Below are 25,125 nucleotides of genomic sequence, written 5' to 3'. Positions count from 1 at the left end.
AGCTCAGCTTGAGCTGTATGACCATTTCTGTACTGAGGGTGCCCTGAAGCTTTGGAATCTGGTCAGTTGTATCTCTATTAAATTTTCACATATAACAAGGGCAATCTTACATTTATACAAATGAAAAAGATACAAAATGATAACCACTTTAGTTGCAGACAGTTTACATCACAGACAATTAAAACTGTAGTTGCAAACATACATCACTTACAAACCATCTAGTCAATGTCAGTTAAGCATTACATCATCATCTTTCGGCTTTTAACGTTAGGGGTCGCCACAGTGGATCATCTCTTTCCATTTCTTCCTATCCTCTGCAACTTGCTCTGTCACACCAACCGCCTGCATGTCCTCTCTCACCACGTCCATAAACCTTATCTTAGGCCATTCCTCTTCCCTGGCAGCTCCATCCTTAGCATCTTTTTCCCAATATACCCATCATCCCTCCTCAGCACATGTCCAAACCAACGCAATCTCGTCTCTCTCTTGCTGTCTCCAAACTGTCCAACATGAGCTGACCCTCTAATATACTGATTCCTAATCCTATCCATCCTAGTCACACCGAGTGCAAATCTTAACATCTTTAACTCTGCCACATTGAGCTCTGACTCCTGCCTTTTTGTCAATGCCACTGTCTGCAACCCATATAACATAGCTGGTCTTATTACTGTCTTGTAGACCTTCCCTTTCACTCTTACTGGTACCCGTCTGGTTCATTCAAATCCTGCCTCTTAAACCTCATTCCTGCTCTGCATACATTGTTCCCACAATTCCCATTTTTTCTATGTAGTTTGCCTTTCCTCTTCTAAAGATCCCAATTCCAGTTGTTTTCTCTCCGTTACTATATTCACTACTTTTAATAAAGTTGGTCTAGACTTTGATTTCAATTTTCTAGTAATGGCTTTTTTTGGCAGCCGCCATAATTAGACTCGGCAAGGCTATTTACTATGTCTAGACAATTCCGATTCTGCAGCATAACTCAAAAAAATCATCTCTCCAGTCAGTCTAATCCGCTCACCCAGCATCTCCAACACAGCGGTTGGCAGGGAATCCATAAAATCTACCAGCTCATTACACTCCCAAAAAATATGTTCCCAGCTATCTCTTTCTTGCCCATCACACTATCCACCTGAGGAAAATTTCTTTAAGATATACATACATCTCCCCATTGTCTCGTTGTGAATTGCTTAGCCAATATCACTTCCAAAGCCTTTCTAAGCTCTTCTGATTGATTCTTATAATTATCATGTAATATTTTATATGCTTTACTAATTATTTCTTTAACAACCGCTTCTGTTCTAGATTCTATTAAAAACTCTACCAGTCCTGGTCTTCATTTAGGAGCCACCTATTTCTTTCTCTTTGCCAATACTCTGAAATCAAACCTTGATAGGGAAGGCAAACTCTAACCTGCAGTCCAAATAAATTCTTGACCTCTTCCCATTTTATTACCTTTCCCTTTCTAATTACCAGTTGTTATATCTCTGACAGTATATGGGTTATGTCCTAAGGCTACTGCAACAGTTATCAATATGATGAATATCTGCTGGCTGCAGTGAAGGCATTAAGTCTGTTATAATAGGATGAACAGCCACTGGTTGAGGGAATTCACCTGTATCAATTCATATCTTTTCTGGTTCTCTGACATTTCGTTTTGGTGCCATTTAAAGAAATTATTCGACCTGCCAATAGTATCAGAGAAAGATAGCTCTTTAGCAGGGGAATTTGAAGAAATGTTTTCATCAGACTCAGACTCCCAGTTCTTTGAAGTAGAAACTAGTGAAGCACAACCTATTCTAATTTCCTGCACATCAGATGCTGAATCAAAACGGAACACTGAAGACCTTTTTCTTTTAAAAAAATTGGAAAGATTCTGACTGTAATAACTAAAAGGCTTTATATAAGCTTTTCACAAATGTAAACCAATTATATTTCATTCCCTTGGCTGAAGAGGATACAAGCAGCATAAATATGCTTCAGTTTGTGCTTCTTTTTCTTGGGAGTGTCTGCTGGAAAGGAACAATCATCTTCACAGGAATTTGACTCATCAGTGTATCCTGTAGAAAAATAGAACATCTGTTCCTTCCTCTAATAATAGCAAGAGTACTACAAACAGACGTATGCGTGGCCTTGGAGGATTTCTCTGGCTCTTTGCAGCTTTCCAAGGAGAAATGTTAAAGGATTCAAGAGAAGCTGATGGAGGATCCAAAAGCTCTGAACAGGCCACAGTTGAGCAACCCACCAAAGGTCAAGACAAGGAGGAAAGCTAGAGTGAAAACCAAATCCTCCCAGGATACCTGTATCAGGACCCACAGGGGAAACATCCAAGGAGAAGGGAACCCTAGTCCATTTATACTAGAAATGGGAGCCTTTAACTTTTGATTCTCCAAATCTGGCAAAAGCCTACTGTTCCTACTTCTTAAAGTTTTAGAAGTAAAGTATGAACAGACTTAACAACACCAAATGTCATTTTCTTTCCCTAATGAAAAAGGTAAGACATGTAATGATCTTTGTATGGTATCTGGTGACCATGTATACACCTTCCCTTCCACTTAGACATATACTATTAGAAAAAATGGAAGACTGCCCCCAACAAGGTACTTATCTGCCCATTTTGAAGAAAAAACTAGTTGACTGCTGGACCTATCACATCACAGCAAGACTTGGTGGTTGCTTCAAAAGCAATAAGGTTCTAATTTGGCACCCATATGTCTATTTTTACACTGGCTCAAACACGAGCACTAACAGTTGTATAGGCATAAGGAAGGTAACCTAAAGTTTCAGTTTGTGCTCTTTTTTGGGAGTTTTTGCCAAAAAGGAACAATCAGACATATGGTCTTCTCCCCGGGAATCCAACTCTTTAGTGCTGCCCTACTGCAACAGTGATCCAATGATGAACATCACTTAATTACAGAGTTGTCTTTATAACAGTACAAATCCTTTCCATTCTCAAAATACAGAAGTTTTATGGCACTGGATTTATAACCAGCCCACCACCCCGCCAGCCAATTTAAAGTATGTACAGTAAACTACATTACAACATTTAAAATGTGCGTGGCTTTACATCTAGAACAACCAGCTGTGTGTTATTTTGCATCTGAGGGTCATAATACATTGTTCTGTGAAACTTGCTGAAAAACATAATGTGGTAAAAAAAAATGGTTCTTTACAGATAGTACCAGCAAACGTGTACAACCACCTGGATGTTCTGTTTTCTGCATCTGTTTAATCAGAAATTAATATTTTGGATGATTTTCAAGTTGACAAGTGCAGTACGCATTCTGAATCATATCACAAAATTGTTCTCTAGGAAAAAGGTAATACTTTTGCCTTTTTATATGTTACAACAAACTATGCATATTTTACATGTTCTAATAGACATGCACATATACTGAGGTTTTATTGTCTATTTTCCCTGAAAGCTAAATGCTGTGCAATGCAAAATGAAAGTAAGGTTATACAGGGTTTTCTGAAAATTTCATAAAAAATATCTCGAAGCACTAGAGAGATTTTCTACTGAAGCAAGGGTATAATTCAGGTCAGAGTGGTCTTCGCAACTTGATAGGATTCAACTTTACAAAATCTGCTGACATAATTTTCAGTTTTAGTCACATTAAAATAAAAGCCATCAAAAACAAATACTTAGAGAAATATTCAGAAATAAATGGCTCTGCGCAAAGTGCTATTCAATGCAATATTTTTTTCATTTTTGTTTTAATATTCTCTGTTTCACAGAATGGGGCTAATATACCTATATATACATTAAAATTAATTGTTATTGCATTTACGTGCAATAATTTTCAGATTAGGTATATATGTATATCTAGCTACATAGTGCAAATCCAGAAAAGTTTTAAAGATAGCTTATTGTAATAAGAAGCCTTTTGTGCACAGTCACTCACTTCTGAACATCCTCCACAATGCTGATATGACTTTAGACTACAAAGAATTTAGGTTTCTAATTAAAAGTGACCTTTTATTATTTGTATATGTTGGGACATAAAAATCACATTAACAATTTTATTTTTTTCATTAAATGCCAAAATACAATTTTTCCTTTTTCTTTGAGGGTAGGAACAGACTCCAAAAATGTTGTATACATCCTTTTAACTGCAACACTCCCTGGAAATACCATGAAAAAAATATTGAAGCATTACGGAGACGCATGCTTTTACATACAAGTGGAAAAATAGCCAGCAATAGTCAGTGATTAAAGGACAGCCCTTTGGAAAAAGGTCAGCTGTTAAGAGATTAAAACTTCAGAACATCTACTGTTTGAACACTTACCAATAAGTGACACTTTGATCTAGGAAGGACTTTCCAAGCCTATCATTATTATCTGTATCTTCATATCATTCCCCCAAACCTCCCATAGCCTTTCACCATGCAAATGGTTAAATGTTGCAGTGACAGCTAATAAAATCCACAATGTCAAACCACTGTTTCTGGGACTGCTTACTCAAAAGACAAGTCCACTGAGTTCAACCACTCCTCAGTGTGTTTAGTCTGCATCTAATGTCCTCAACTGCAGTCAGCTTTCTTCCACCTATGTGGAGGATACCCTGGGCAATGTATTCCACACCGAAAAAAATACCAAAATTTCTCTGAAGCCATCTGTACGTTAGTCTCTATGGCATCATCAGACTCCAGACTTACCTAGATCTTCTCTTTATGGACCAAAGTATCTGCTTCCTTCCAGGCAATTTGGCTTTTGTTGATTAAATTTACAGACAGCCTCCTTTCCCCAGCTTGGTAATGCAGAAAAGGTATCCTTGTTTAACATGATGGCTTTCCTCAATTCAAGTGCCCACCAGCAGGTCCAGGAGTTACCATCATGACCGGTGCGCTTCTATTGTACTGTCACAACCTATGAGGTCTTGAACACGACACATTTGGACTTCATGCCACTAATGCCTTCCAGTACACAGGAGAAGCTTTTCCAAAAATGGAAGATAAAACCTTCCTGCACAGAAGTGTCTCCTATGACAGTAGTCCTATGAGGTAATTTTGTTTCTGTAAGTGTAAGGTTTAAAGTTCGTCGTGATGCTTTGACTTTCAGCAAATGACACTGTTAAGTTAGCTATGGTAAAACAGTTCATGGCAGAGTGTGAATATTCAAGGCAGTACTAGTAATCACCCCTCCTCATTATTAACTATATATATATATATATATATATATATATATATAGATAGATATATATATCTATATATCTATATATACATATATATATATATATATATATATATATATATATATATATATATACACACACACACGTGTGTATACCCTATATATGTGTCTTTGTACGTTGTAAGAATAGAAACTGCTTGGACTGAAGAGTTTAGCTGACTGAAAGTGTTTCCTACTGCTTCACACTGTATGTTTTGGACTTTTTTTTAGTTATATTTTACACTGCGGTTACTTTAATTTTTTTATTTGAACTGTGTGTGTGTGTGTGTGTGTGTGTGTGCATATATATATATATATATATATATATATATATATATATATATATATATATATATATACATATAGATATAGATATATATATATATATACGTACACACACACATATATACATACACCTTCCTGCTATGAGAAGGAGAGTAAGGCTCTTTGATGGTGGGAAAATGTAGTCTGTAGCAATGAGCACAACCCTAAGTTAGAGAAAGAAGGCACCTGCAGGGCAGACTTTGTGGATTGGCTTTCATGTACGAGTCAGGAGCAGAGGAGAAACAGAATGTCAACCAAATGAAAGGGCCACTTAAGGAGCTCTGTTTAATAACTGAATAAAATGTGATGGAGGGGGAAGCTATGAAATGTAAACACCGAGATTTATTATGGCAAAACATATACTATTTGGTTCATTATGATGCACATCAAGGCAGATACAATTACTTGGAATGATGACAACCTGCAACATCTACCTTACCTGTGAAAAGCATTCCATGGATCCAACTAAGAAGATCAGATCTTTTACAAGGTCAGACACTCTCATCCGGAATTCGCCAAAATCATCTGTCTCTTCCGGGACACCCTCCTGAAAAAAAGGGGAGGTGAGACTGACATTCTAGCACAGCATATGTGGAAAATAAAAACAACTACAATTATCATGGCAACTTAACAGGCTACTTTACTATATGGACATTTGAGTATGAAATTGCAACTTATATGAATGCACTCAACAAACAGAAAATCTTCAAAGGGGGGATTTTATTAAAAGAATTCACAACAATTAAGCTTTATTCAATAGTATTAGCTGTGATCCAGAATTAATTCTTCTGCAGTCAAATGACCCCCCTCAGTAAACTGAAGTTAGCATGAGTCTGTAGCCACAACAGTACATAATATCACAAGCATTCCACAAGAGTAGTACTGGCATGCACAATCTCCACTTCCTAGTGAGACACTTATTCCCTTTCCTTTGAGGTTTTTTTTTTTTTTTAATTAATCATTTGGTAAGTGAGCTGATCAGTCACAGACCATATACAGCTATGACTCAGTCCCTCAAGGGTAGGAATAAATGCAGTACATATGAACAATTTGGAGCAAAGAACATGCCAGCACACAATTTTGGGAGCTGAACACTTGAGTGTAGAGAGAAACCTCACACGTCTTTAGAAATAAGAAAAATGTGCAACACTTCACAAAAAGTGAGCAGTAGTTAGTATCATGCCCCGCCCTTGGAACTATAAGATCAAGATCTTTACCACTAAGCTATTTTGCCATCCTTGGTACACATTTAGTGAATCTTATGATAAACAAAAAAACAATGAACTAATGTACAAGTGGCAATACTTCAGATGACATGTAAGCTCTCATCATTTTATTGAAATCCAAACATTACCTAAATTGAAGGAAACAGTAGGAGAGTATTCATACTGCTACAAAAGCTCCTCTTTCAAAGACATACAGGTGCAATAAGTGCAGTAATCTAACCACATTTCCTTTCTTCAGGGAGATCTCCTACAGCAGTACACTAAAAATTTCAGCAAATTCCTAACAAATTATTTGAACTAATACAGTTGAGGGCAATTCTACAACACTGCCTTTAAACTGGTCATCAAACCTGTAGTATGTTACAAAAATATGCACGTCTGCCCGATTCTGTCTCTGTATGCCAATATAAACATAGCAGCAATAGAAATTGCTGTGTAGTGTGGTGTCTGAGAACCCTCAACTATTCTGCTTTATTTATCAGAAGACAATACATAGGACCAGCCACATACAGTCCTGTAATTCCTAATCAGACAATTTCAAAGGATCCATTGTTACCATGTTACCAAAACAAAGTTCAAATCACAGGCTGGAGTGGGCACGGTATAAAGGCCTGACTAACTAAAGAATAACAGGATATTAGGAATTACAAAGACAGGCAAGTTGAGAGACCATGTGTGCCTTGGCAATACTCACCCTCAGGATACAACTCCCACATCCAGAAGAGAAAGAAAGGCCAGGCCATGAAAGTGTGTGCAGATGCTCATCCATTCATCATGAAAGGACACTTTGTTCTAGAGACTGGGTAAACGCTAGGTAACATACCTTTCCCTGTAGAGTGTTTTATGTGGGTGGAAAGTTAAATCCTTAGTTCTACTTCTCCTAGATCTATCTCTCTTGCGGAGATACAAAAGATCGAGAAGGATCGGGTAATAACAGCAAAGAATGCAAAATTTACATCTCCTCTTGGCTGCCTTTACAAGGCTATTTTGACAGCCAAGAGTCTTTTAAACCCCCAATCTTTTTAGTTAAGAACTTCAGGAGTCCTTCTAGTTGTGCTGGACAAGTATATAATACCAATGGAGGCACTAATCCTTATCACTAACAGCTATATGCCCAATCAGAGCAGAGTACAGTAGAATGACTCATTTTTGCATGGATGAGATACCTTTAGACCTCACTTGTACTATTTCCAGAGTACTGATACTACACGGTGGTTGAAGAAGAAGGGGGTTTCAACCAAGGTGCCAAAATCTGACAACTGTCTGGAATATGTTACAGCTATGTTGCAAGTTACAGATGAAATCAGTCTACCAAATGCAGCAACACTGCACTTTTTGCATTTAACTGTATTTAGCTCTTTTGCATTTAAACTTATTTAGCTCTTTTTCAGTACTCCATTGGTTTCTAAGGTTCAGTTCTTCCTGTAGAGATTCAGTATTGCGAAAAAAAGGAGAACACCAGCTTTACAGTTATAATCAAACTGAGTCACAGCTATGGGTTAATTTTTTGGTGGACAGAGAAGTATATGCCAGAAAGAAGGTGCTCCAGTACTGAGGCCTCAAGTCCACCACTAACTGCAGTCTTGCTTTTTGAGGTGGCACCTGCTATCTTGACTATGTGGGTTGTATTTTTAAGACAGTTTACTATTCACCTTACTACATAAGGGTCAACATTTAAGTATCTTGGCTTGTTTACAGTATCAAAATGAGAGACTGTAACAAAATGCCTTGGGCAAATCCAGCTAGGCTGTAGGAAAAGTGTGTCCACTGTCCACTTTCTTCATGACCTTGTTGAAGAGATTAACTTAAGTAGACATAACCTCCCAGGGGAAAAAAACTGTTGAGGTTCTACCTGTAAGATGTCTCTGATACAGTTAATAAAATCAGACACGACATGTTCCATGGCTTTGCAGTCAGACTACTTGGGCTGATGCGTCTATAGTTCCCAGGGTCTGTATTAGGTCTCCCTCTTATTAGAGGCATCACAGCAGCCAATCTCCACATTAAGGACATACCCATGGCTAAGCTTAATTTAAGAACAAGTTCTAAAGGGGCTCCATGATGCCATATTTGGAATTATTTATTAGGATTTCAGATAAACTACCACGAGCAAAAGAAATGGTATTTGTAGCTCCTGAGGGCAAAGTTAGGATTTGCTCCTTAATCAAGGGGGGGTGTAGGAAATGTAAGGGACTCGGATTTATTGAATGTCAATGACCGTCTTTGGAGTAAACACAAAAACAGGACCTTGCAGTGTTGAACAGACGTTAAAAAAACAGTACAAGGAAACAAACTCCAACTTTGGAAACACCAAGCAACTTATTACAAGAAAGCAAAGCTTTCAGGATAAGCTCCTTCTTCAGTACTGAAACATCTAATAACAGAGTAAAGACTTTATATAGAACACAATCATATGACCACAACCAACCAATAAAAAAAAAAAAAAAAACAATTAGAATATAAACAATTATTAAAATATACATACATATATATATATATATATATATATATATATATATACATATATATATATACACACACATATATATATGCATACATATATACACACACACACACACACATATACATATATATATATATATATATATATATATAATATAAACTTTTAAAACTATACATCGCTTTCGTGTCTGGAACACGAATAGAGTCTTTGTGGGTTATGTTCAAGCAACTTTATTTCATACAAACAAATTACTACTACTGGCTATTGACTAACTTAACTTATATACAAACTAATAACTATGATCTTGCATGCGCACTCCCTGGCTGCTCTCTCAAAATAGCACTAGGGGTATGCACGTGTGTGGGTTATATACATGTACGTACAGCCTCGCATGCTTCTTAAAGATACACATTTTACACTGCAATCTACATCCTCCCTCTCTGAGAAATAGATCATGCAGTTGCTATGAGACGGTTTGGTATGCAGAAATCACGTTACCCATAGTCATGCATTATACACTATTAAATAGACATATCTGTACAATCAAGCAACCAAATCCACACTGCTGCGTATTTGACACTTGGTTTAGATACTCGTCCATATTGTGCGACGTAAAACTGGTTATAAGATTTAGCCACTGAAACAATTTCTGTAAAATGGTTGACCTGTGGAATGTTTGAATCACTTTTGAGAAAGGAGTCAGAATTTTGAACACATTCTGGCCTGGAAACAGTTTCTGACTCGCTCTTCAATTTAGACTCCACATCACAGATACAATGTTGTGATTGGAAAGATTATGATTCTGGTACAGGAACATGATGTTTGCGATTCCTCCTATACTCCCATTCCTTAGGAATTTACCAAGTAAGATCTCGGCTCGGCACAGATGCTTGTAATCTATCCTATTCGATTAAAACCTTTTGCTGTCTGGATTCATACAGTCTCTCATTCCCTAAGCGAACGAAATAATATGCTCGATTGGTTGTAACTAGATTTCTGGATATTACACGTTTTAATCAACTGAGCCTTGATGGTTTTAGTGTTCTTAGATTTAGGTTGCAACAAACGAAGAAATAGGCAGCATAGTTCTAGTTTGCCTGGAAAGTAGTCTTGAGCAGGTGAGCCAAGAATATCATCACGGAGTATGGTTCTGAGATTAAGCAAATTCAAGAATACAATGGTATTGTCATGCTTTGACCTTTCAAGTACTTGCTCTACACTCTGCACTGCTCTTTCAGCTAGACCATTGGACTGAAGATATTCAGGACTACTAGTGACATGTACAAAGTCCCATCCTTTTGCAAATTTCTAAAACAACTGACTAGTAAATTGAGTACCATTGTCAGAAAAAAGTTTGTGTGGACTACCATGAAATGAGAAAAAGAAGTTATGTACCTACCATAACGTTCCATGTTAGTTGTCTTCATCTCGCCTTCTTTCTTGCTGGTTGGGGATCGGAGCCGATCCTCGGCTCCGACTCGGCCATCTTCTATAGCTTGAGAGAGGTTTACTGGCTAGAGGCTACCCCTTATCCCATGATGCCTACCGATAGCTACCCAGATCTCGTTTGAAATAGCCAACCCCAGACATAGCCAGAGAATAAACCTGTCCAAACAAATAGGTTGAGTATACCTGTCATACTCTCTAAGTCAGTAGAGGATACAAACCAGAGAACACTAAGCCAGTGAAACCAAAACTCCTCTTGGTCCAATAGGACAGGGGGACAGAGGGTGGGACGCAAGAAAGAAAGCGAGACGAAGACAACTAACATGGAATGTTACGGTAGGTACATAACTTCTTTATGTTAAGTTGTCTGTCTCACCTTTGTTCTTGCTGGTTGGGACAGCGTCCCTAGCACCTACAGTCCTCATTGGAACAGACTCTTCAGAACAGTGAAACCAAAGTCAGCTCTGCTCCTGGAGACCATATCTAGCTTGTAATGAGAAATAAAGGTATAAGGATTTGCCCACATAGCAGCTGCATGGATAGAATCCATGGGCAACCTAGATTAGGAGGCTACAGAGGTGGCCAAGGCCCTAGTAGAATGACCTTCCGGTCTGAAAGGTAACTCTGTTCCTCAATTGATAAATGAAAGTAACAGTGTGAGACAACCACCTAGATAAGGTCACCTTGGAAACTGGGAGACCTTGTTTGCCTAGAGCATAGGAAAGGAATAGTTGGGTCCGACTTCCTTATTTCCTTAGTCCTGTGCAGGTAAAAACGCAATTGTCTATGAACGTCCAATTGGTTTAATTTGTACTCTGCCTTGTTGGTGTGGTTAGGGAAAAACACAGGAAGGTCTATAGATTGGTTTAAATTATTTTCTGAGCAGACTTTTGGAAGAAACGAAGGATTAGTCCTCAGAGCAACCCTGTCCTTATGAAAAACCAAGTATGGAGGACGAACACATAGTGCCTGAAGTTCAGAGATGCGTCTGGCTGAAGTAATAACTACCAGAAAGAGTGTCTTCCAAGATAGAAACTTAACGGAGCAGGACCCTGCTGGTTCAAAAGGGGACACAAGTTAAGAAAGTTAGTACCAAATTAAGGTCCCAAGGAGGAGGAGGGGGATCTCTCACTTGAGGACTAAGGAGAGTGGTCCCTCTCAAAAAAGCTTTACAGAGCTTATGAGACAATGTTTGAATTTGACAAACCAACATGAAAGTTAGAAATGGCTGCTAATTGAACCCTGACTGCAGCAGAAGCGGACCCGGAATGAAAAAGTTGTGCTAGGAATTCCAGAATTTCGTGGACTGGGGCTGAAAAGGGATCTACGTTCCTAGCCTCTGCCCAACAAGAAAAACGTTTCCATTTACTAGCATAAGTTTTTCTGGTTGTGGACTTGTGAGAGGAGACAATCTCATGTGCAGCCGGGGAAATGCTGGGAAGCCTGGCTAAGGTTGGAAGTGGAGCAACCAAGCTGTGAGTGGGAGAGTTTGGAGGGATTGATGCAACCCGCCTGATTGATGAATCAGTAGGTCTGGAGTCGGATCCAGAGTCCAAGGCTGATCAAGAAGGTAATGGTGCAGGAATGGGAACCATATCTGTCGAGGCCAGTAGGGGGCAATGAGGATCACTTTGCAACCCAACGATATTGCTTTATGTATGAGTTCTGGAATCAGGGGAAACGGAGGAAAGGCATAAAGAAGTCCCTGAGGCCAATCGTAGTGCGTCTCTGGGTGAGTGACCTGGAAGCGGAAGAAGGGAGTAGTAGTGGCTGCATTTGCTGTTGAAGGGGGTGGCAAAGAGATCGCAACAAGGCTGTCCCCATTTACAGAAGATAAGATCCGCAACTTCCTGATTCAGAGACCACTCGTGAGGCATGAGGAGAGCCCTGCTGAGCCTGTCTGCTATGACGTTGGACCTCCCAGGGATGTGAGTCACAATCAGAAAACGTTGGGAGGAAATCGCCCACTGCCACAGTCTGAGTGCTTCTCGACACAGGGGGTAGGACCTGGTTCCGCCCTGCTTGTTGATGTACCACACCACTGACATCATGTCTGTCTGAATTGCAATAGTCCCAGAAGGGAGACAGTCCTGAAGGGCTTGCAACGCTAGGAGCACGGCTCTCATTTCTAGGACGTTTATGTGCAGATGGTACTTGTGAGACTGCCAAGTGCCTTGGACTGTCCTGCCCTGATAACGCCCCCCGCACCCTATCAGGGAGGCATCTGTGGTCACTGTGGCTACCGGAGGGGGCTGAATGAACGGTCTTGCCCTGAGTCACTAGTGGGGAGACCAACCACTAGGAAAGGTGCCTTTTGCATGCTTCTGTATCATGATCATGTGAGACATGGGCAGCTGTTGGAAAGACCACTGTGTGAACAGAAGCCACTGAAGGATCCTCATGTGAAAGCGGGCCAGTGGGATTAGAAGAATGGCTGCTGCCATGGAACCCAGAGTTAGAAGGATGAACCTGACTTGGATTCTTTTGCTCTGCATCAGAATTTGTACTTGCTGACAAATTGTAGACACCCTTTCTGGCAGTAGCCTTGCGGACATGTTTCTTGCGTCTAAGTCTGCACCTATGTAGGCGATAGATTGACAGGGCAACAAGGCAGATTTTTCGATGCTTATTGTAATGCCTAACTGGGAGCAGATTGTGATTGTGTAGTCCCTGGTTTGAAGAAGTTGATGCATGATAGTAGCAGTGAGGAGCCAGTCATCTAGATATGGAAACACCTGGAATCCTCGACGTCTCAGGTGAGCTGTGACCACTGCCATACATTTGGTGAACACCATGGGGGCTGTGGTGAGACCAAAGGGCAGAGCTCTGAACTGGTAATAACTGGCTCCCAGCCAGAAGCGAAGAAATCTCCTGGAGCGCCTGTCCATCTTGATATGGTAGTACGCGTCCTGAAGATCTATTGAGCACATCCAATTGTCCTGACCCAGAAAGGGTAGAAATGGACTGTAGCGTGACCATCCGAAACTTTGTTCTTTGTACAGACCTGTTTAGTCTGCTGAGATCCAGAATCTGTCTCCAGTCCCCTGTCTTTTTTGGTACCAAAAAAAAACCTTGAGTAAGTTCTGGATCTGTGCTGGTCTGCCGGGACTTCCTGGATGACTCTTTTTTTCTAGCAGTTTTGAAACTTCTATTACTGCTTGGTCCTTCAGATAGGGTGGAACATCTGGAAGGGATTTCCTTGACGGTAAACGGGGTTGACAGAAGGGAATTTTATAACCTCTGGATATAATGGACCATACCCATCTGTCTTGCGTTAAATCTTGCCAGGCTTTTAGGTACAGTGAAAGTCTTCCCCTGACTGCCTCCAGAGGTGAGCAGCCAGGCAACCCTTCAGGGATGCTGAAAGGGCTTATCAGAGAAAGATTCTCTGTTGCCTTGGTTCTGCGGACCCCCTCTGCCATGAGGGCAGCGTCTGTTGTTATTGTTTCCCCCTCTGCCCCTGGAGGAAAAAAATCACTACATGTGTCAGGCAAGGCTCCCTGGGATTTTCGGAACCACATTTTGCCACTCTTCTGACCTTTGGGGTACGGTCTAGAAGGAGTGGAAAAACGGACTCGCACGGCAGAGAGAGTCTTGCCTTCTTGCTCACACCTAGTCAAAGCGTCTTTCACCTGTGGTCCAAAAAGAAAGGAACCATCAAAGGGGGGTGCTGGTGAATGACGCTCGAAAGGGTTCCGCAAAATTACACAGCCACATCAATGCATGCCTCCCAGGGGCCACACCTCTACCTGCAGCTCTACACGCACTATTGGCTGCATAGGAAATGAGCCTCATGGAGGAGTTAGCTACAGAATTAAGCGTCGCCAGCTGGGAAGCTACTTTAGCTTGAGCCCCCTCAGTTGATGGATCTTGAAGGGCCTCTCAGAGCTCTTTAAGGAGATCCCTCTGAAGCCAGGTAAAATGACATAAGTAGTTCGGTGACCTCATAGAAAAGGTCGCCGAAGTGAACATTCGCTTCCCGTATCTGTCCATGGTCCTAAACTCCTTGTTAGGAGGATGGACAGACTAAGAGGTCTCCGCTAACTCTTTCTTGGTGGCTGCTGCTACCACCGTGGCTTCAACAGGAACACCTTTGGTAAGGAACTGCTTATCCTGGGGTGCTGTGATGAATTTGCCAGGTCTCCTCAGCGTTGGTTCCACTGTATCTGGAGTCCGGAGCTGACCAAGCCTTTCGAGCCACCACTGCCATAAGTGGATCGAAAGGCAGAGAAACCCAGGAGGTGGAAGGTCGGGAACCGAATGCATCCAGAAATACAGACTCATCCTCGGTAGGGGCTAGGGGATTCTAGTTCCCCCTGTTTAAGCATTTCTAGGATGTCCAAGAAGGAAACATCTTCCGAGGGGGATCTTGGGGACCCTTCCGATTCATCTAAGTCTGTATCAGAAGTGACAGACTCAGGGGAGTCAATGTGCTTCCTCTTGCACTTCTTCTTATGAGGGGGCTCCTCTGAATGATCAGGGGAGGTCTCGGAAGAAGAGGAAACACCCAATGGGGTGCCCTGGAGCGCGGGTTCCCTGCGCTTGGGGTCTGGAGGAGAAGCAGAGGTTGACACAGGCACTGCAGGGGACAAAGCCATGGGGCCGATAGTGGAGCTGACTCAGTGGCCTGCACACTCCTCATGACATCGAAGGAGTCCCTGCCACAATGCAGAAAAAGCTCTGGTTCCAAGGAAATCGGAATCCTTCTCCGCACCAAGGGAGATGGCTCCGAGGACGATGTAGGAGCAGAGCTCACCTGCACCTAAGCTCCGAGAGGGAGAACGGGGCCGGACAAGGGTCCGATGCCACTCGCCCCCCTCGGAGCAGACGAGGGAGCCCCGACACCCACATCCCTCGGCGGACGGCACCACCAAGGGGATCGGAGCAGACGACGGAAATGAAGAAGATAGAGTTATCAAAGCCGATGGTTCCATTACTCGAACCTCAACAAACTCCGGCTCCAAACTCATTGGAATCGGAGGAGGAATATCGATAGAAGTGGACGGAGCCGACACCTGTTGAGGAGGGCTGGACAACATCTTGGCAAGTGCCTGCAACTTTAACAACCTACTGACCACTCTCTCCACATCTTGATCAGACAGCCTAGAGGATCGAGAGGAGTGAGAGGATCTGTGACTTGCGCTCGCTCTGAAGCAAGGGAAACCCAGGAGCCGAATGTATTGATTCCAATGAAGGGGACCCCAGCCTCTTGTGGCTCCGCAAAGGCTCCGAAGTTTCTGATGGAGCCGACTGGGAGATGGTCTTATCGGTGCCAGCCGGAACCAAAGTAGAAGGTAGAGTCTGAACAGAGGGCGGCTCCAAACTTGGAGCCGACGGCTTGGTAGATTTAGGGGATTTCACAGGCTGAGAGGTCTTGGCCAGTGAATCCTGGGGCTTTAAAAGACCCCTAAGAATAAGCTTATTCTTACGCTCCTGCAGGACTCTTGGACTAAATGCATGGCAGATAGAACAAGAGTCCTGCAGGTGCACAGCGCCTAAACAATAGACACAAGAAGTGTGCCCATCTGTCAGAGACATTTTCTGACAGCATGAGTCACACTTCTAGAATCCAGACACTTTGGATTCCTTTGACATCCTGAAAGAAGGAAACAACAAATACCACAACAGCTACCAAAGCAAAATACAGTCTACACAAAAAACACACTGTACTACACGACTTTAGCTAAAGGATTTTTTTTTTTAATAGGGAAGCCTTAACCTAAACTGCTAGCCTATGAAAGAAAGGTAGAAGGAAAGCCTTGAACCTAAATGGCTAACCTGACAAGAAGAGGATGGGGGGAGGGGCGGGGGAGAACTCTCAAAGTTAAACGAGCTCTATAAGGAAAGGAAGGGATACGACAATTAAACACTAGCTATCACAAAAAAACAAGACTAAATGTTAACAATAAAAAGTACAGTTTTGTACCTACCATAAATGTAGATGTCCGATAGGTATGCATCTGCAGTCATCACATATGGGTTGTCCTGCCTCAGGCAGCCCTTCGGTCGGCCGGATTCCAAAGTCTGGGTCCGGCGTCGGCTGATGTCACCCCTTCCCTGACGTCACAGCGCCTGGGGTATAAAAGCGTCAGCCGACGCCATCTTCCTCAGTTTTTCTTGCCCCAGATGCCAGGTGCCCTCTAGGAAAGCTAAATTTGGAAAATAAGCAATAAAAAATCCAAACATTTGCAAATATATATATATATTGTAAAAACAAATACACCATAATAGATCCCCCCAGCTAGCTAATAGAGAGGTAAGCACCCTAGGAATACCACAGAGGGGAAGGAGGGAGGGTAAACCTGACTGCAGATGCATACCTATCGGACATCTACATTTATGATAGGTACAAAACTGTACTATGTCCTTCAAGGATGCATCTGCAGTCATCACATATGGGTAGAATACCATAGCCAATCTGGGGGAGGAGGTACTAGGAAAAGGATGGTGTAGCTAAGATACCCTGCAGGACAGCTGTAGTATAGCCTGCTCCGGATCGGGAATATAAAGGTAAATTGTAATGCTTGGCAAATGTATGCACGGAGCTCCATGTGGCAGCTTCTAAAATGTCTTTTGTAGCCACCCCTCTTAAGAAGGCTGTGGAGGTGGCTGTGGCTCTCGTAGAATGAGTTCTAATGTTAGCTGGTACAGTCTTTCCATGAAATGAGTAACAAAAGCGGATGCAATTTCCTATCCATTTTGAAATTGTCTGTTTGGAAATTGCTTTTCCTTGAGTACCAGCAGCATATGCTACCAGCAGCTGGTCAGTTTTCCTGAATCCTTTAGTTCTGTCCAAGTAGTAGCACAACTGTCTGTGAATGTCCAGGGTGTGCAGCAGTTTCTCCCATTTGTTTTGTGGATTTGGGAAGAAGGTAGGCAAGTGAATGGCTTGATTCAATGAAACCCTGGATACCACCTTTGGCATAAAAGTAGGATTAGTTCTTAATGAAACTCTGTCCTGGTGAAAAATAATAAATGGCTGAACTGCCATCAGGGCCTGCAATTCCGAAACCCTTCTTGCTGAGGTTATTGCCAGAAGGAAAGCAGTCTTCCATGAAAGGTACTGTAGATCTGCAGATGCTGCTGGTTCAAATGGAGGCAGTGTTAGTTTTTCCAACACGTAGTTAAGGTCCCAAGCAGGTAGAGGTGGTTTCCTAGGAGGTTTGATGTTTTTAATTCCTCTTAGAAACTGTCTTAGGAGAGGATGAGAAAAGACAGGTGGATCAGTATTGTACTCAGCTGAAATTGCTGAAGCCTGAATCTTAATAGAAGAGTAAGACAGCCCATTGTGGAACATTTCTGCCAAATATTCCAGGATATGTGCCATGTTCATCATTGTTGCATCTAGGCCCTTTGTGGTGTTCCAGATGAGAAATCTCTTCCATTTTGCTGAATATGCCTTCCTTGTGGAAGGGCGGCGAGCTTCCATAATAATATTCTTCACTCTCTGGGATAGCTTATCCTGAGGAGGAATCAAGGTATTCTCCACGCTGTTAGTTGCGATGTTTTCAGGTTGGAATGTAGAGTTTTGTATCTGTGCTGTGTCAGTAGAAGTGGCCATGGTAGGGGCCATGGTTTCGTATGTGACATGCTCCTTAGCAGTGGATACCAGTGCTGTCTTGGCCAGTCCGGAGCTATCAGAATCACTTTTGGCTGCTCTGCCCTGATCTTCAGTAACACCTTGGTCATTAATGGAATAGGAGGAAATGCATACACTGTCAGATTTCTCCAGCTGAACGAGAGGGCGTCCACTTTCCACGCTTGTGGGTGGTATGTCCTTGAGCAGAATTTCTTCAGTTGATTGTGGGGGGATGCAAATAGATCTATGTCCGGGCACCCCCAAGATTGTGTTATCTGTTGAAAAATGTCTGGGTGCAGCATCCATTCGTGTGCATCCATGATATTTCTGCTTAAGCTGTCCACCAGTGTATTGTCCTTCCCTGGCACAAACTGAGCTTGTAGCTGTATATTGAGTTTCAAGGAAAGATCCCATAGATTCATTGCCAGTCTGCAAAGTGGGTAAGAATGGGTACCTCCTTGCTTGTTTATGTACCACATAACTGTGGTGTTGTCTGTCCTTATTAGTAGATGGCCTTGATGCAGAAAGAGTTTGAAGGCCTCGATTGCATGTATCACTGCTAGCATTTCTTTTTGATTTATGTGCATGCGTAGCTCCTTTTGTGACCACTCTCCTTGGATACCTCTGCCCTCCATGTGTGCTCCCCAACCTAGGTCTGAAGCATCTGTTGTAATAGTTTGGGAGGTTTTTGGCTTTGTGAAGGGCAACCCTCTGTTGGACTGGCTGGCCTGAGCCCACAACAGAAATTCCTTGTGAAGGCATGGAATGAGTGGGATTAACGTTTCCAAACTGTGACTGTGCTGAGTCCATAAACTCCTTGGGTACCACTGTAGCTTTCTCATATGTAGCCTTGCTTGTGGAATCAAAAGAATACAGGATGCCATGTAACCCAGGGCCTGCAGGATTTTCCTTGCAGTCAGCTGGGTTTGTCTTGTCAGATTCTTGAAGTAATCCGGTAGTTGACTTTGTTTTTCTTCTGTGAGATAAGCCATTTGGGTGGTTGTATCTAGATCCGCACCCAGAAAGGTTATTCTTTGGGATGGAACAAGTCTTGATTTGTGCATGTTGACTGTATATCCCAAGGCCTGTAGAAGATTGATGGCATAATTTAAGTTCTTTATCAAAGTTTGTTGGCTGTCCGCTTGTATAAGGCAGTCGTCCAGATATGGGTAGATTTGAATCCCCTGGAGTCTGCAGTGTGCTATTACTGATGCCAGGCATTTTGTGAATACTCTGGGCGCAGTAGATAAGCCAAAGGACAATGCTGAGAATTGATAATGCTCTGACCCTGCAAGAAATCTGAGGTATCTTCTGCAACTTTGATAGGGACATGCAGGTATGCCTCCTTGAGGTCTAGAGTAACCAGCCAAGACCCCTTGCCCAGCATGGGAAGGAGTTGCTGTAGAGTCAGCATTTTGAATTTTGGCACAATGAGATAAGTATTCAGTGAGGACAAGTCGAGAATTGGTCTCCATTGATGCTCTTTTCTTGGAACAAGGAAAAGCCTGGAGTAAAATCCTTGGCCTTGTTCTGAAATAGGAACTTTTTCTATGGCTTTCATTTGTAGTAAGTTTGAGATTTGTTTCAAAGCCTCTGCCCTTTGATTTGGTGGCAGACCTGGCATGCCTTTTCTTTTTGGCAATGTGTGGAAATGGAACCTGTATCCGTTGTCTATTATTTGGAGTGTCCATTTGTCTCTTGTAATGTTGTGCCAATTTCTTGAGAATAAAGAAAGCTTTCTGCCCAAAGGTGCTTCTAATTGAGCCCTGGTTGGCGGAGTCAAAGCAAAGTCATTGAGTTTGTCCTTGTGCAGCAGTTGCAGATCCTGAACTGCCTGTCTGGATTGGAGGTTGCCATTGACGGCCTCTGTAGGAGCCCCTAGCTTGCCCTCTACCTCTGGCACGCCTGTTCCTGTCCCTTTGAAATCTTTCTGTGTCTGGAAAGGACCAATTCTTGGAAGGCCAGTTTCTGCTGAATCTAGGCGGTTGGACTTGAAGAAAATCCTTAACTGTTTGGACAGATTTTGCCTTTTCCTCAAATTTCTTTAGGACGTCTTGAGCAGTGGAACCAAATAACTTTTGCTTTTCCAGTGGCGCATCCAAAAGCTTAGCTTTAACATGTTCTGGCAGAGATTGTTCCTTCAGCCAAGCATGCCTGCGTATGACAACACCTGTCATTGCTGACCTACATGAAGCTTCCAATGCATCATAACCACACTGCAAGAAGTGGTTGCTAACCTGCTGGGAGTTATGTACCAGATCCTGAAGGGATTTACTGTCAAGGGGTTCAGAAGACAATTTCTTATGCATTTCTTCTAATAAATACTCTTGATACTGTATCATATGAAATTGACAATTTAATGCCCTCATAGCAAGAGTGGCAGAAGTATACACTTTTTTACCCCATCTCTCTAATGCCCTGGACTCCTTTGCAGAGGGGTGTGGGTTCTTAGTAGTAACAGCTGCAACCCCTTTAGGGCCCTGTGAAATAGTTTCAGGGTCAGCAGAGTGGGCCTTATAAAGAAAATTATGTGTGTCCGGGACTCTAATACCTATCGGGCTTAACAGGGGCCGGAGGCAGAGTGTCAGGGGTCATACTAGAGTCAGAGTATACATCATCAATCACATTTAAAACAGGAGGAATAGCCAAAGGTCTATGCGGAGGTAAATGAGAAAAGTTCTTAGTCTTTTCCTGGAATCAGAATACTCCTGGCCCTGCCATTTGAAATGCTCTCTCATAGAGTGAAGGGTCTCCCCAAAGGAAAGCTCTTCAGGAGGGGAGGCCGAGGAAATAGATTCCTCTGCATCCGAATCCTCGTAGGCCGAATAAGCCTCCTCCTGGTAGTCTGAGTAATCCGAGCCAACAGAGGCCTCCTCTGAGGAAAGGGGATCAGGAGGATCCATCCTGGGCCTTTGGTCTAGAGGGGGTTGGGAGCCCCTGTCCGGATGAGGCTGAGAGCCCCTAATTAAGGAGATAAGGTCCTCTGCTAAAGTTAGAATCTGTGAACTAGAAGACGGTCCCTGAGGAATAACTCTGGGAGGCATGGCTTTAGAGTGTTTTGCAGCTTTGGCCCTGGTGAAGGCCTTAATAGACATGGATGCAGGAGGCCTGGCTGCACCACGTGCTGGTGTAGCTTTGTCTAAAGGTATGGTGTCAGAAGATTCCAATACCCCAGTTTCGGAAGGCAATTCTGTAACCGACTCGGTAGGAGCCTCCGGGGCCGAGGCTGTCGGTTGTAATATTTCAGGGTTTGGAAGTTCCAAGGACTCTGTATCAGCCGAGACAGAGACACTCGCGGTAGGCCTAGCCGCGGTTTCAGCCGAAACCGTGGCCCACGTGTGTCGGTCCTTGTCTTTCCGTTTCTTAATTAAATGTGATGTCGGGGTTTCCGACGGCATTTTGTAAGCAAAACTATCCCCAAAAAACTCTTCTGCGAACTCCGACCAACGTCTAAGAGTGCGTCAGTTGAAGGAAGCGCAGGCAGAACAGGCCGAGACGTCGTGGTCTGGGCCTAAGCAAGGAAGACAATAAGAGTGGAAATCCTTATGAGGTATTTGTTTCCCACAAGTTAAACAATTATTAACTTTTTCTGACATCGGCTGAGGCAAGAAAGAGTCCCCAACGGGGTACTTAGCTTTTGAAGTCTTCGGATAGCGAATTTACAGGAGCTGGCCGACCGGCACTTGCGAACTGCTTCTGCTTCGGGCACCACGCGGCAAGAAAGACTGGGGAAGATGGCGTCGGCTGACGCTTTTATACCCCAGGCGCTGTGACGTCGGGGAAGGGGCGACATCAGCCGACGCCGGACCCAGACTTTGGAATCTGGCCGACCGAAGGGCTGCCTGAGGCAGGACAACCCATATGTGATGACTGCAGATGCATCCTTGAAGGACATCACAAAGTTATACGAAAAAAACTTTATACAAGCCTGAGCCAGGAAAAATGACACCTCACAGCTGAAGCGGCAAATGAGATCAGGGTAGCTATCGCTACGCATTATGGAATAAGGAGTAGCCTCGAGCCAGTAAACAGCTCTCGAGCTACAGAAGATGGCAGAGTCGGAGCCGAGGATGGGCTCCAATCCCCAACCAGCAAGAAAGTACAGTATTGTATCTACCATAAATGTAGATGTTCGAGTGTTCACCCTGCTGCAATAAAGACCAAAGAAACCAAATAAACTGATATAAAAACAAAATGAAGAATAAACCACACTGAGAAACTGAATGAGGCAAGCGCTTTCGTTTACTATTTCAGCAAACTTCTTCAGACAATTAACAAATGCATAAAATATTCATTAAGTACATAATCAATACGATGACATCATGGAACAAATACAAAAGACAAGCCCACATTTAAAAGGGCTCACACAAGATATTATAAACTTTAAAAATAGTCATAAATAACACTATTAAAGTATTGAACATAATTTAGTACATCTAAATATTATGCATATTTAAAAATAAAAATATAAATATATAAATATATAAATAAATAAATATACATAATATACAATTCATCTCAACAAGGCTCTCAGTTTTAAAATACTCTTGAATGAAATAGCTTCATTTAGACCTGGCTTTGAAGCTGCATTCAACTTAATTTGCCAAATTAATTCCTTCTCATCTAATTTTAGGTCACTTGAACCACCCCTTTCATTTACAATAATTTTATCCAACACTACAAAATTAAATTCATGTGAGGGGTTAGAATTAATGTTCACCCTGCTGCAGTCATCACACTTGGGTTATCCTGTCGTCAGGCGGTCCCCGCAGTCGGTCTGAGTTCCAAAGTCTTGGTCCAGCGTCGGTTGCTATCGCTTCTTCCCTGACGTCAGAGCGCCAGGGGGTATAGAAGAGGCATCCGACGCCATTTTCTTCAGTTTTTCTTGCCCCATGTCAGGTGACCCCCCCCCCCCAATAGGAGGTCACTACATAGTACCAATAATAAACAAAACATACCTCCAGCTATAAGCAAATACACCCCAAAGGTTGTATCAGATATAAAGGCATAGAAAGGTTCCAGGTAGATCAGAGGGGATGGAGGGAGGGTAACATGGACTGCAGCAGGGTGAACACTCGAACATCAACATTTATGCTAGGTACAAAACTGTACTATGTTCATCGTGTTACCCTGCTGCAGTCATCACACTTGGGTTGAATCCCAAAGCCAAGGATGGGAGGTGGAATCAAACAGGGTTAGAAGAGGGTAGTAGGCCCTGCAAAACTGCAGTGGCGAAGCCAGCTCTAGTCTTAAGAGTATAGTGGCAAGTGATAGTGTTTGGTGAAGGTGTGTACTGAACTCCAAGTTGCAGCTTCCAGAATATCCTTGGTTGGCACCCCCCTGAGGAAGGCTGTAGATGTAGCTGCTGCCCTGGTGGAGTGGGGCCTTATGCTAGCAGGAACTAGTTTTCCATGATGGGTGTAGCAAAAACGTATGCAATGCCCTATCCATTTTGAAATGGTCTGTTTTGAGATGGCCTTTCCTTGTGATGCTGTTGCATAGGATTCAAAAAGCTGGTCAGATTTTCTGAAAGCCTTAGTTTTATCCAAGTAGTAACGCAGTTGCCTGTGAATGTCCAATGAGTGCAGGAGTCTTTCTCCTTTGTTCTGTGGATTTGGGAAAAAAGTGGGTAAATGGATGGTTTGATTTAAAAAGTGGGTAAATGGATGGTTTGATTTAGAGCCACACTGGATACCACCTTTGGCATAAAGGAGGGGTTAGTTCATAGAGAGACTCTGTCTTGATGGAAAATAAGGAAAGGTTCCACTGCCATTAGTGCCTGTAGCTCTGAGACTCTTCTGGCTGAAGTAATTGCTAGCAGCAGGACAGTTTTCCATTTAAATCAGCTGAGAAAGCTGGCTCAAAAGGTGGTAGCGTAAGCTTTTCCAGAACAAAGTTGAGGTCCCAAGTTGGCATTGGTGCTCTCCTGGGAGGCCTTATGTTTTTGGCCCCTCTGAGGTACTGCCTTAGAAGTGGATGTGAAAATAAGGGAGGATCCGTGTTGTAGTGAGCTGAAATAGCTGAGGCGTGGATTTTAAAAGATGAAAAGGAAAGTCCTTTGTGTAACATCTCAGTTAGATATTGTAGAATCTGAGGTATGCCCGGCTCAAGGGGATTTTGGCCTTTAGCTTGGTTCCGGGCGCAAAATCTTTTCCATTTGTCTGAGTAGGCTTTCCTGGTGCTGGGCCTCCTGGCCTCCAGAATGACATCCATAACGGCTTGTGATAGAGGAGCTGGCTGGTTGTTTAGGTGATTTGCCATGCAGCCAGATTTAAGGTCTTGAGCTGGCTGTGTAGAATCTGACTGTCATGCTGTGTGAGCAGATGAGGAATTTGTGGTAAAATCCATGGTGGGCCGTGGGCCATGTTTCTTAGTAGTGGGTATCAGTGCTGGCGTGGCCAGTCTGGGGCAATGAGCATAATTTCTGGTCTCTCCATTCTGACTTTCAGCAGCACCTTTGTTAGAAGGGACAGTGGACGGAAGGCATATACTGTCAACATTTTCCAACTGAATGAGAGCGAGTCCACTTTCCAAGCTTGATGGTGGAATGTCCTTGTGCAAAGTTTTGGTAGCTGATTGTTTTTAGGGTTGGCATGTCTGGGCGCCCCCATTTTTGAGTTATCATTGCAAATACTTGTGGATCCAGTTTCCACTCGTAGGGATCCATGATGTTCCTGCTTAAGTCGTCTGCCAATGTGTTCTTTCTTCCTGGCAAGAATTGTGCTTGTAATTGAACTTGGTAAATCAGTGCTGTGTTCCACAAGGTCATTGCTTGCCTGCATAGAGGGTAGGAGTGTGTACCCCCTTGCTTGTTTATGTACAACATTACTGTGGTATTGTCTGTCCTTATTATAAGTTGTCCTGGATGTAACGAGTCCTTGAAGGCTGTCAGAGCATTTTGTACAGCTAGCATTTC

At 42.7% G+C, this 25,125-nt stretch overlaps 1 protein-coding gene across 1 annotated transcript in view; it reads right to left on the bottom strand.

Annotated features, from left to right (window-relative positions):
- Positions 1-25,125, bottom strand: part of TNPO3 (transportin 3) — a 2,808,908-nt gene that overhangs the window by 1,871,228 nt on the left and 912,555 nt on the right. Inside the window, exon 8 of the mRNA XM_044088630.1 lies at positions 5,934-6,041. Within this exon, the coding sequence (XP_043944565.1) occupies positions 5,934-6,041 (108 nt within the window). The remainder of the gene's footprint in view (positions 1-5,933; positions 6,042-25,125) is intronic.

Source organism: Protopterus annectens, chromosome 11.part0 (assembly GCF_019279795.1).
Source record: "Protopterus annectens isolate FY-2018-M chromosome 11.part0, PAN1.0, whole genome shotgun sequence".
NCBI classification, from domain to species: Eukaryota; Metazoa; Chordata; order Ceratodontiformes; family Protopteridae; genus Protopterus; species Protopterus annectens.
Note: the sequence above shows the minus strand (reverse complement) of the source record. Positions and strands in the feature narration are given on the sequence as shown.